This window comes from Sminthopsis crassicaudata, chromosome 6 (assembly GCF_048593235.1).
Source record: "Sminthopsis crassicaudata isolate SCR6 chromosome 6, ASM4859323v1, whole genome shotgun sequence".
In the NCBI taxonomy this organism is placed as follows: domain Eukaryota; kingdom Metazoa; phylum Chordata; class Mammalia; order Dasyuromorphia; family Dasyuridae; genus Sminthopsis; species Sminthopsis crassicaudata.
The window spans coordinates 153,883,361-153,896,254 of NC_133622.1; the positions used below are offsets into that span (position 1 = coordinate 153,883,361).

The 12,894-nt window shown below is 34.9% G+C and overlaps 1 protein-coding gene across 2 annotated transcripts in view; it reads left to right on the top strand.

The window, feature by feature from the left end:
• Nucleotides 1–12,228, top strand: part of GPAT3 (glycerol-3-phosphate acyltransferase 3) — a 60,967-nt gene extending 48,739 nt beyond the window's left edge. For both annotated transcript variants that reach the window (XM_074275250.1, XM_074275251.1), the window contains 5 exons: nt 4,357–4,412; nt 4,884–4,969; nt 5,724–5,852; nt 6,374–6,453; nt 11,114–12,228. In XM_074275250.1, the coding sequence (XP_074131351.1) occupies nt 4,357–4,412; nt 4,884–4,969; nt 5,724–5,852; nt 6,374–6,453; nt 11,114–11,225 (463 nt within the window). In that variant the 3' untranslated portion in view covers nt 11,226–12,228. The remainder of the gene's footprint in view (nt 1–4,356; nt 4,413–4,883; nt 4,970–5,723; nt 5,853–6,373; nt 6,454–11,113) is intronic.
• Nucleotides 12,229–12,894: the final 666 nt, after the last annotated feature.

Consider the following 12,894-nt stretch of genomic DNA (forward strand, 5'->3'; position numbering starts at 1 on the left):
AGAAATAGTAAACTCCTCCAGCATTTTTGCCAGTAAAACCCCATATGGGGTCACAAAGGGTCGAATACAATGAATGACTGAACAACAGGTTGTTCCCTTTCATATGCTACATGCTTAAAAATATCATTGAAGACAAAATGAATAGTGAGTCACTATCATAGTTAATGCTTACAGGATCATGAATTCAAAGCCCCAATCTTAACCAACTTGGCTTGCTTCCCTCACTTTTCTTTATTTTCTCCAAATTTTGTGCATTTATTTTTTTGTCAAATACTTCTTACTGATCAATGTAACATTTTGGCTCTGGTTGTTCAAGTAATGCATGAATGAAGTGAAATCAAGTAGATCAGCTAGGTGGTACAGTGGATAGAGTGCTGGACCAGAAGTCAAGAACATGTATTTTTCTGAGTTCAAATCTGGCATTAGACATGCACTATCTGTATGTCTTGGGCAAGTCACTTAATCCTTTGCCTCAGTTGGGCAAACTACTCTAGTATCTTTGCCAAGAAAACCCCAAATGGGGTCATAAAGAGTTGGATACAACTGAAAACGGCTGAACAAATGCTTGCGAGTGTCCCTGTGTATCCTTAAGATCTGGAAATTTAATGGCTCCATAAGAGGAAGAAAAGGGAGTAGAAGTAGAAGGTGATATTGTGAACTTGTGTGACTAGAAAAATAGATATAAGATCAAGATTATAGATATAAAGCTGAAAAAAAGGTAAGAGGTCAGCTGATTCAACCCCCATTTTGCATTTGAGGAGTTGAGGGGCCAGAGAGATTAAACAACTTGATCAAAATTACATGAAAAGAAAGTATCAAAGACTGGGAATCAAAATTTGAGTGTTTTTTAAATTTTCTTATACAGCTTCTGAAGATGGTACATAACCTTGACAGTAACAGGAAGATTCAAAAGAGGGGATGAGTTTGAGGGGAAACGAAAATGAGTTCTCTACTGACTGTGTTGAATTTGAGTTGTCTATGGCCATCCAGCTTGAATTATTGTTGGTGTGAGAACTCAGAAAGAGATAAGGGCTAGAAATCTCTATAGAAGAGGAATCAGAGCCATTCGAGTTGTATACTCTTACCAAGTGAAATTATATAGGGAGGATAGAAGAAAACCCAGGATAGAACTGTGGAGTACACCCATAATTGAGGAACTGAATTGGCTAAAGAATTAGCAAAAGAGATTGAGAAGTTTTGGTTAAAGAGTTAATTTAGACTATGGTTTTATAAATAGAGTTTATTGTTATGTTTAGTGAAACAAGAAAACCTGAAGTAGAGGAAACATTCAGAAGTAGATGGATCACCAATGTGAAATGCTACTGAGAGCTTAAGTAAGATAAGAATCTAGGAAAGGCCATTGGATTTGCCAGTAGTTGGTCATGTGGAATAGAGCACCTTCAAGTCAATATTTTTTTTTTCCTGAGGCAATTGGGGTTAAGTGACTTGCCCAGGGTCACCCAGCTAGGAAGTGTTAAGTGTCTGAGGTTGGGATTTGAACTAAGGTCCTCCTGAACTCAGGGCCAGCACTCTATATACTGCACCATCTAGCTGCCCCACCTTCAAGTCAATATTGAGATTGAAAGCCAGGTGGCAAAGAGTTTGAGAGAGAGGTAACAATGACTGAAAACATAGTGGTCTTTTGACAAAAATAGGGAACTTTGGAAGAGGATTGAATTTGATTGAAAAGATAACGGTCTTTTTGGACATGTTGAATTTGGGAGAACTGTGAAACATGCAATTGGAAATGTCCATTAAGAAGTTGATGAAGATTGGAGATGTTTAATCTGGAGAAGAGAAGACTTGGGAGGAATGTGTTAAAAATGAGTGAGTCATCAGAGACAGATTTTGGCTTAATGTTTGAGAAAACTTCCTACCCATTAGAACTGTTCAGATTAAAGTGCTTTGGGACGTTTTGGTTTCCCCCTCACTAGATGTCATCCAACAGATAAGATTGGATGATGGAATACTTGTCAAGTATGTTGTGGGTTTCCTTTTGATACCAGCACTTAGTGCCATCTTAATAGCTTTTTAATGTCATGATTTAAAACTAAGAGGGACTTTACAGACCATTGAAATCACTTATGGATGAACAAACTGGATCAGAGAGAGAGTGATTTGCCCAGTCACATAGTTATTATGTAGCTATCAGGATCATAGTCTAGGAGTTTTCCTGACTTCATCTTTACTACTCTATCTTTTTTACCTTGCTACCCTATCATCTTCTTTTTCTTTAAGGAGAGGGAGTATCTTGAGTTCAAACCTATGTGTAGGTAGAAATGGATGTAGAAGCTTATTGAACCTTCTGTTGTGGCAAATACAGGCCACACATAGTTTTCCTAACACCTAGGCAGCAAGAATAATTAAGGGGAAAAGACAGCTCTTATTCTCTCTATTCCTTTCTCAGCCAGATTTCCAGAAAAAGCTTTCTGTTGCTTTCACTCCTCTTACTCACTTCTCATCTCTTTGCAGTCTGATTTGGGAAAATCCACAGACAGTGGAAACAGGTTCAAGGTTATTGGGGATCTCTTAATTACTAGATTAAATCATTTTTTCCCTCTTGGTCCTCCCTCTTCTTGCTTTCATGTAGCTTCTGACACTGTCTGATCCCCCATTTTCCCTGAAACTTTTTAGTCTCTATTGCTAGAGATCCATATCTCAGCTCATAGTTCTGGGATTCCCCCAAGGCTCTGTCCAGGACTATCCTAGGATTCAGATCCTCTCCCCCAATGTATCCACGAACAAACTGGATCTTCAAAGGATTAAGTGATTTATCCAGAATCATATAACTGGCAGTTGTTTGAAATGAGTCTGCAAGTCTAGTAATGTACTCACCACTTCAGGACATTTTACATTTGAGAAACTTAGAGAAATTTGTGAGAGCTCTCATGCAGAAAGCTGGTGATGTCTGCCAATCTTAGTAAAAAGATTAGAGCTAGATGATCTCTTTGGGAGTTATCTGCAAAAGGATAATCACTGGTCCCAATAGGAGCTAAGATTAATAACAGTAAGGAAGGAAATAAGTATTTATTAAATGCCTTCTCTGTGCCAAGCACTATGCTAAACTCATTAAAATTATGATCTCATTTGATCTTCATAGTTGTGGGAAGCAGGTACTATTATTATCCCCATTTGACAGTTAAGGATGAGGTAGACAGGGGTTAAAGTGTCTTGCTCAGGGTCATACAGCTACTAAGTATCTGAGAGCAGATTTGAATTTGGGTTATCCTGACTCCAGGTCCAGTCTGCCCTGTTTTATCCTCTGTGCCACTCAACTGATAGAAGGAATGAGAGTATTGCTTTATTTACTATGCTTTGAACAAAAGGAACAATGGGTATGTAGTTTCAAGGCAGATGGCAAGGGTAGACAGATGATTAGAAGGTAGATAGATTGTGAAGGTAGCATAGCCCCCAGGTAGGAGTTCCAAACTGAGTGGATTTATAAATTAAAAAAAATATGAAAGAGGGAGAGGAACTACTGAGGCAGAAAGTTATAAACATTATCACATGTAGGGTCATTGTAATGAGTTTAATTGCTTCTGATTCTTAGAAAGGAGGGTAAGGAGGAGGAGACTCCCCATTCATATAAAGATAAAGGGCATAAATAAAGCATTACTTCAAACAACAATGCATAATTATGATAGATTTTTCTTATGAGACTATAAAGATTTTCTGTGCTTCTGCTAATCAAAACCAAATGGGTATTTAATAGGTTAAAAATAGAATAACTTATAAGTAGATATGTATTAATATGTATATTTATAAATAGATATGTATATCTGTAATTCTGACTATCTGAAGTATCCATTTGATATATAGAGGCGTTCAAAGAGAGAAGCAAACAAACTCAAACCAGAAGTAGCATCTTGATAGAGAAAGAATTCACAGTTTATCAAATATCATTGAGATTTACCACAGTAAACTCTGGAGGGAATACTATGATAGACTCAGAAGGGAAAGACAGAGACAAAAACAATGAAAGAAAATGAGATAACATAGTGATGTCAGCTGTGGAAAGGACAATAAAACAGTGACTACAAAAGAGAGAGAAAAAAATTATCTGCAAACAACTGATAATTTTGTTTTGTCTTTGTCTTTTTTATTTCCTTAGTCTTTCACAGAATGTATTTTTCTACTACATCAATAAGGGGATTCAGTTAAAAGTAAATCTCAGGAAGTTACAGCATATAAATGACCCAAACAATTTTGTGTTTGTTTAGCAGACATTGATTCTTTTGTGATTTGTTTGATTTTTATCATCCAGTTTTTCCTTTATTTTCTCATACTCCTATAAAGAGTATAGAAAAGTTTTCCCATTTTTTTAAAGTTAGCATGATTTTTTTTCCTTTTTCTTAGACTGAGGGAACACATTGCTGATAAGAAGAAATTGCCCATTTTAATCTTTCCTGAAGGTAAGGACAAGTATTATCTCCAATCCTTTAATTTACTTAAGGACATGGAGAAAAATAGAGGTTTGGGACCATTAGGAAATTTACTTTTGGGAATTCTTACAACTTACATCTCTGAGCTTACAGGAATGTCTGCTTTCTCACTTTCTTATCGATGTCCATTCTTAGAATGTCCATGGTTTGCTAAGTTTCCTTAATTTAATGGTGTTGAAAATGTAATTTGTGCCAAGTGGTACTTTATGTGATTTTTTTTGTTTTGAATTAGAATAGCACATTATGATGCTGAAATAATTCAAATGTAAAAGAAATGTTTCTTCTATTTGTTCTGCTTTTTAGCCAAGACTTGACTTATATGGCTATAGGAGTGTATAATGTGTGCAACTCTTGGACAAAATTCACTTTCCAGAAAATACTTAGGTATTTGCTTAAAAGTATGAGTAACTTTTCAATTCTTTTTTGTGTCTATTTGGCTAGGAACCTGTATAAACAACACTTCAGTCATGATGTTTAAAAAAGGAAGTTTTGAAATAGGAGGGACTATATATCCAGTTGCAATAAAGGTACATTACATATCACATCTTAAATTGCTGGGTTTTCTGAAAATGTGATTATGTGAAAATGATCCATTTCCTTTGCTACATTTTTAATATAATCATACTATACTTTGTATGCAAAGAATAATGTTCTTGATTGTTTTAAAAGGGCCTGTTATTACTAGCCATTACTAGTGTTAATGGCTTAAGTAAAGCCAATCATACTTTGTTTTCTTTTAACAGTATTTTATTTTTCCAAATACATGCAAAGATAGTTTTCAACATTTGCCTTTGACTTTTCTCCCTTTTTCCCCTATTCCTCTAGCTAGCAAGCAATCCTATATACCAACCATACATTCTTATCTGAGAACCATTCTACTTTATAGAGAATTGCAGAAATCAGTAACAACCAGCTGAGTTTTGTGGTTCTGTCTGTGGCTTAGAAATAGAATATTTTTATTTTGGGAAGCCAGGTGGCTTCTCCAGACCCAGTTTGCAATCTTAGCTTCATTAGGATCATGCTCTAAACAAATGAGGGCATCAGCTTGGACCAGATTTTTGGTAGCTCTTGTCAAAAGACTGAACTTTATATTTTTTGGCCTCTTTTTCAGAGTTCTATTCTTTTGCAACCCTAGCAATTCCAAATGCTGAATAGACTGTATTGTGTATTTAAATAGTTGGTGGGATCAGGTGGAAGGTTTTGGCCGTTATCTCCAGAAGCTGTATAAAGGAATTAAAGTTTGCTCAGAAATGTACAGCACTACATTTTGTTCTTTTGCAGTATAACCCTCAGTTTGGTGATGCCTTTTGGAATAGCAGTAAATACAATATGGTGAACTACTTGCTTCGAATGATGACCAGCTGGGCCATAGTATGTGATGTGTGGTACCTGCCCCCAATGACCAGAGAGGTAGGGTAAAGATAATGTTTGATCTTTGCTATTATGATCAGCTTAACCCTGAGAAACCTAGAAGGCCTGTTTGCCAAAGTTGAATTGCTCAAATGCATTCTCAGCAGTTCAAACTCCATGTTTTAATGGCAGTTTAGCCACAGCCCAATAAAATGATACTGTGACATCTTAAGCTTTTGGAGATATGACAATTTTCTGATATTTGTTAGCTTCATTGACCTATGAACCCATTACTGAAAGTTGTACCTTGTCTTAGCTCATAAATGAAACTCAATCACTTTCCTATAGCTAGCTCTTTCTTTTGCAACTTTATTGCATAGTTAAATGAGATAAAAGGTGAATAGATGCTTATATCTAGCATATATATGTCTATGATTACTTTTTTTTTTATGGCTGACTCAGATTATAAATTAGATAAATTGTGAAGTTAACTTCTGTAACAACAACTATTAATAATTCACTCCAAAGAAAACTTGTGGAGTATTCCTATGAGAAATTTAACCATTGACTTTCCCTTATAGGAAAATGAAGATGCAGTACAGTTTGCAAATAGGGTTAAGTCTGCTATTGCCGTGCAAGGAGGATTGACTGAGCTTCCCTGGTAAGATATAGTTGTCTAGGAGTAGTCTAAAATATAAAAGTTTTTTTTTTTTTTGGATCCTCTCCTAAATTTCTGTACCAGGGCTTCAGCCTGGGCTAGTATGAGCCTTGAATTTTGGAAGATTGGATCACTTATATATAGATCCCTACCAAATTTTGGACAGCTTTCAACTGGCATTCTTCAATAGAAGAGTGTGTGTGTGTGTGTGTGTGTGTGTGTGTGTGTGTGTGTGCGCTCTGGCTAAATTCAGAAACCTAATTCTCATCAGGAAATAATTTTCCCCTCCTCATAGCACCTCAAGAAAATGCATTAATTACAATCTGCATCATTTTGTTATTAAGTTCTTTGTTTTGCCCATGTCAGAGAATTCCAAATGCATTTGAAAAAAATGGATTTTTGCTAGTCACCGAAATGTCATGGTGCCAGCTATATTAAGTTGAATACCTAATGTATAAATTAAGCATATTAGTCCTTCCTTCCTTGATATAAAATTAAAAATATTAGATTGGGAAAAGTATATCTATTAATAACCCAGTCTCTGTTAGCTTTCCTGATTGGCTGCTATTAAACTCACAATGCAGAAAATGGGATTGTAAAAGTCATTATTGGCTCATCTAGGTAGGTAGATAAATAAAGCATTTGTCACATTTACCATATGCTGCCAGCCACTCTGCTAAGCCCAAGTAGAGATAAATGTAAAAACAATTTGAGAAGAAAAAAAAGGAATATATGACATTTGCTAAAATAGTAACATAAATGCAGTTAGATAGCCCAGTAGATAGAGCACTATGCATAATTCCTCTAGAATTATGATTGGGGATTACATTTATCACAGTTCATAAGGCTTTTAAAGTTGCTTTTACAATGTTGCTGTCATTATTTAAATTGTTTTCTTGTTTCTACTTGACTTATTTTTGCATCAGTTCCTATGATTTTCCCCAGGTTTCTCTAACATTGTCCTTTTCATAATTTAAAAAAATTCAATTTTACTTTATTTTCAGTTTCAGATTCTCTCTGCTTCCCCTTTCCTCCCTTCTTCTTCTCTCCCTTCCTAGCCATCAAGAAAACAAGAGATATAAAAATCATTGCAAATATAAAATCATACAAAACAAATTTCCATAGTAGCCACATTGTAGGGGAGTGAAAACACGGGAGAAAATCCCCCAGCAAACTTCATTCTGCATTCTGTGTCTGTCAGCTCTCTATTTGGAGATGAATAATCTATATATTTAATCAAGAGACCTTTGGAATTGTGACATGTTAGTGTGTTTATCAGATAATCAGATAATAAATCTTTCACAGTTGATTATCTTTACAATATTGTTCTTATTATGTAAATTGTTTTCCTGGTTTTTCCTACTTTACTTTACATCAAATCTTCCCAGGTTTGTTTTTTGTCTTCATTTCTTACAGCAAAATAGCAATGCCATTCCATCAAAGCCAAACATAGTTGTTTAGCTATTTCGCAATTGATTGACATTCCCTTTGTTTCCATTTCTTTGCCAGAATGGTTAGACTAGTCCATAGCTCTATCAACAATGCATTAGTGTACTTATTTTTTTTTTCACATCCTCTCTTATGTGGGTAAATGAGAGTTGGAGAGAAATAATTATCTTTTATCATTTTCCTTTTCTTTATTTTAGGCATTCTTATAGGTATGAGGTGGTTCCTCAGTATTATTTTGATTTTTACTTTTCTAATTGTTAGTGATTTGGATCATTTTTTCATATGTCTATTAATATGATTGATTTCTTCCTCTGAAAACTACCTGTTCATATCCACTACCCATTTATTATTTAAGGAATGGTTTTTCTTTTTATAAATTTGGTTCAGATCTTTAGACATTTTAGAAATAAGACCTTTTTTCAGAGAAACCTGCTGCAAAAATTTGGGGAGCTATTTTCCCCCCAAATATTTTATTTTTCCAAATATATATAAATATAGTTCTCAGCATTCGTTTTTGTAAGATTTTGTGTTCCAATTTTTTCTCACTCCCTCTTCTCTCATCCCCTCCCCAAGACAGCAAGCAATTTAATATGGTTTATACATTTACAATACTTTTAAACATTTCCATATTCGTTATGCCGTGCAAATAAAATAAGATCAAAAGAGAAGGCAACTACAAGAAAGAAAAAAACAAACAAACAAAGGGTAAAAATATTGTGTCTCAGTTCACATTCAGTCTCCATAGTTCTCTCTCTGGATATGATTGACATTTTCATCCTGAGTCTATTGGAATTCTTTTGGATGATCACATTGTAGAAAGAGCTGTCTGTCACAGTTGGTCATCACATAATCTTGTTGTTGCTGGATACTGTTCTCCTGGTTTTCCTTATCTCATTCAGCATCAGTTCATGTAAATCTTTCCAGATTTTTCTGAAATCAACCTCTCATTATTTCTTATATAACAATAATATTTCATCACTTATTCAGTTATTCCCCAACTGTTAGGCACCCACTCAGTTTCCAGTTCCTTGCCACTGTAAAAGGGACTGCTGCAGATATTTTTTGCACATGTAAGTTCTTTTTTCTCTTTTATGATTTTTTTTGAGATACTGCTTGAAGGGTGTGCATGATTTTTATAGCCCTTTGCATATAGTTTGGAGCTACCTTTTAATCTAATAAAACAAACCAATTGATGTGATTTTTTAAAAAGAGAAGAAAATCAAAATTAAAAATAGATGAGGAAAATTAATAAGATCTGAAGATAAAGCTATCGTTGTAGTTTCTATTTGTAAATTTATTGATTTTAATTTTCTTGATTCTTGTGTTTACATTTTACATTTCAAAGATCCTGCCGTGCTCTGGCCTTTTTGTTTAAGAATTCTTGGAAGTCTATTATTTCTATCATCATCACTCAGCCCTGACCCCAACCTTTGGTTGTTCTATTTGGATTTGTTGTGGAGCTACTCTCTTTAGGATTTACCTCTTGAGTTTCTCTCAATCTAATGTATTTCTTTAATGTACTGGGTATTACTTTCAGTGTACTCCTATCTGCAGCCTCATTTTCTGAACTGGGGTTTGAATTTGGATCATATTCTGCTTCTTTCTCTACTCTTGTATTATGTGAGTAGGAATGTCTGAATTTTGATACAACTTTCAATTTAGTTTTGACCCATGGCTCTTTCTTTCTATAATTCTGTTCCCAAATTTAGTTCTGTTTTTTTACTGAAGACCTAAGTGCCGCCAAAAATATTGCTGATGAAGCTTATAGCAGGCCTCTTGGGTGACTCTGGATGCTATGTTCCAGATTTTATCCTATCCCTTTCATTTGCTGTGGCTCAAGTGTGGTTGGTCTTGGTGCTGTCTGACCCCTGCTATGATTTAGTGTTATTGCCTCTCTGGCCCTGTCACCTTTTGTGTCTCTGATCTAGTTGCTAAGCTGGTTAGGCTCTGAATTATCTGAGGCAGCCTCTGCCCTTACTTCTTGTTCTGGACCCATGCCTTTTTTTTTATTGTCGTACTCAGTTTCTGAAGAAGTCCTTTTGCCCACTTTTCATAATCTTTTTGCACAGTCTGAGACTAAATGGAAGAGTTTATAGTTATTTTTATTTGGTTTTCATTTTTGTGGTTCCTTTTGGGTGCATTTTTAGAACTCTTCCCGTGTATTTGCCTTTCATCTTAATTTCATCTAGGTATATATTGTTATAGCTTTTGTGATCAGGTAATTCTTCTCTCTATGATTCTGTTGGATGTAGGTGGTTATTCACTTCTGGGTTTACCCCTGGAACTTCTCTCAATCCAAAATTTTTCATTGTATTTAGTGTTTTCTTTTCTTTTTTTCCTCCCTATTTACTGATATCTCAGTTTCTGGATTTATGCTTGTTGTTTGGATTGTACTCTATTCCTTCTTATAATCTTAGACAATTGTGTATAGCTGTACTTTATCATGGATGCAGTGACTAAGACTAGACCCCACCCCCTGCAGGAATTTCTGGACTTTGACCCAGCCTCCAAGCACTTCAGCTTTGGTTTTGGTCTCAGTCTTTTTTTTTCCCCCCTTACCTCTGCATTATAAAGCTTTACTAACACTAAAAGTTTGGTGGAATATATGGTATCCCCACACAGTCATGTAAGTTGAGAAACCATATTTCTTAAACAAAAAAGCAAAAGCAAAAAAAAACAGTTCATTGTCAAACAAGTGCTATAATATTAGTTGTGGTAAGTCTACATGATACTGAATTTCTTTTTCTTCTCTAATAAAAGTTGTATTTTCTTTGTTTTTCCTGAGGCAATTGGGGTTAAAGTGACTTGCTCAGGGTCTGAGGCCAGATTTGAACTCCAGGACCAGTGCTCTATCCTGCCACCAGCTGCTCTATAAAAGTAGTTTTTAACTATCAGATCTGACTACTATAGTATCACTTTTTCATGTAAATTTTGTAGTCAACAAAATAATTACATTTGTCTTTATCAAAAAAGTAGCTTTTCACTTTATAATGCATTGCCCCTGACTTTTAGTGTGTTGTATTGGTTAGTGGCAAACACAGATGGCTTTCTTCTATAGTTTAGCACTATTTAGCATTTCATTGGTGTGGAATTCCTTTTATGAATGTATGTTGGCAGCTTTTATGCAACTTAAAGATACAGTAACTAACTCCTTCTAAGTGGATATTTGCTCTGTGTCTCTTATTTATCCTTGTTTTATGTTTTATGTTTTCAGGGATGGAGGTTTGAAGAGAGCCAAGGTCAAAGATACTTTCAAGGAGGAGCAGCAGAAAAACTACAGCAAGATGCTAGTTGGAAATGGGTCTATAAACACAAAATCTAGCTGAGTACAAGATGGAAGTAGCCCCTTTCCTGTGCCAGCAGCCCAATACAGAAATGAATTTTTCATTATAACCTCATTCCACGGAATTATATGGTAGTTTATTGGAATGAAATAGATTCCACCATTTTCAAATGAAAAGGATCAAAGTGGTACTCCCTTGAATAATTAATGTTGGAGTGAACTGCTTATGTAGTAAATCTTGAAAAGGATGCTTTCTAAGGTTTCTTGGAGCTCCTTGTTTATAATAATTCCAGAAAGGTAGCCAGAAATCTCTTTCTGATTAGCTTTGCTTTTGCCCCATTCCTACCATTCCCAAAAAACAAAAAGAAACAAAAATACTCATTAGGTACAGTTTCTCTGGTGTCCTGGCAAACTTGAATTCTATTAAAGATGGAATGTTTAGGGGTTTTCAGGAAACAAAATTTGACTATATGATGCCATGAAGTACATATTTTGGGTTAGAAGTAGAAACATATTTGTGAACCCCTCCACTCATCAGATATTCCCAAAATGGAACAGTGAATTGAATTTAAGAGTACATATCGAAATAAAGCACCTTCCAGTAATCTGTTAGCATCTTTTCTTCCCAATAGCTCTGCCTCTTGGTATTTTCAGCCCTTATTTTGTCTGCCATTAATTTGATATAATAGTTTGTTTTCATGGATGAATAAACCTTTCACACACTAGAATCAGGAAAATGAGGTCACATTGCATATCTTTAATAGAAGCATGAATGTGGAAATGTATGGCACTATGCCATTGGGGTGGTTATATTTTTCCTGCCCTTATAATTTAAAAAAGTATAATAACTTTGAAAAACTGAGCCTTAAAAAAAGAGTAAAAGGGAAAAATAAATATTTCCCAACTCACACAGCATAAGCAATGTTTGTTAGCAACATGATGCAATTATTAAACACATTGAAAAGTATTATCTTTTATTTTCTGATGTAAAGAATGTTAAAACTATCTTATTGTAAACACAACAGAAATAAATTCTATATTTCTAAGTGTCTTTTTTTTCCCTCTTCTCCCACTACCTAATTTCTTTAAGTATATGGGACTCCTTTTTCTCAATTGAAAAAAAAGTTGTTTTGGGTTTGGGCAAAACTTTGGGGCATTGTTGGTAGAAAATTCATTGTATATATGGTGTAAAGAAACTACACTATTCTTCTTAGTCTATTCTTTAAAACCAAGGACGGCTGCTTCAGACTATGCTATTGGCCAATGTGTGAAGGCAGTGATTGTAGGTATTTATTTGTAGGTGGACTTTTGAGACCTAATATTTTCCTAGGTACACACCCTTTTCTTTCTTTTTTTAAATTATTGATAGTATTTTATTTTCCCACATACCTGCAAAGATAGTTTTCACTATTCACCTTTGCAAAACTTTGTGTTCCATATTTTTCTCCTTCTTTTCCCTCTCCCCAGGACAGCAGTCAATCTGATATAGGTTAAACATGGTACATGCTCTTGTCTAGCTTAATCTCAGAATAAGTTTTCAGGCACCTTATTGCATGGTAATTCATTTCATCTGCTTCAGTTATTCTTCCTGTTTTTCTTTTATTTGAATTTCAGTTCTAGTTAACCTAGGAAGCTAATTTGTAGCTTTCTACAAAAGCTTTGAGGGAGGAGTAAATACAGACGGAATCAATTAAATTTAACAAATTTGTGGT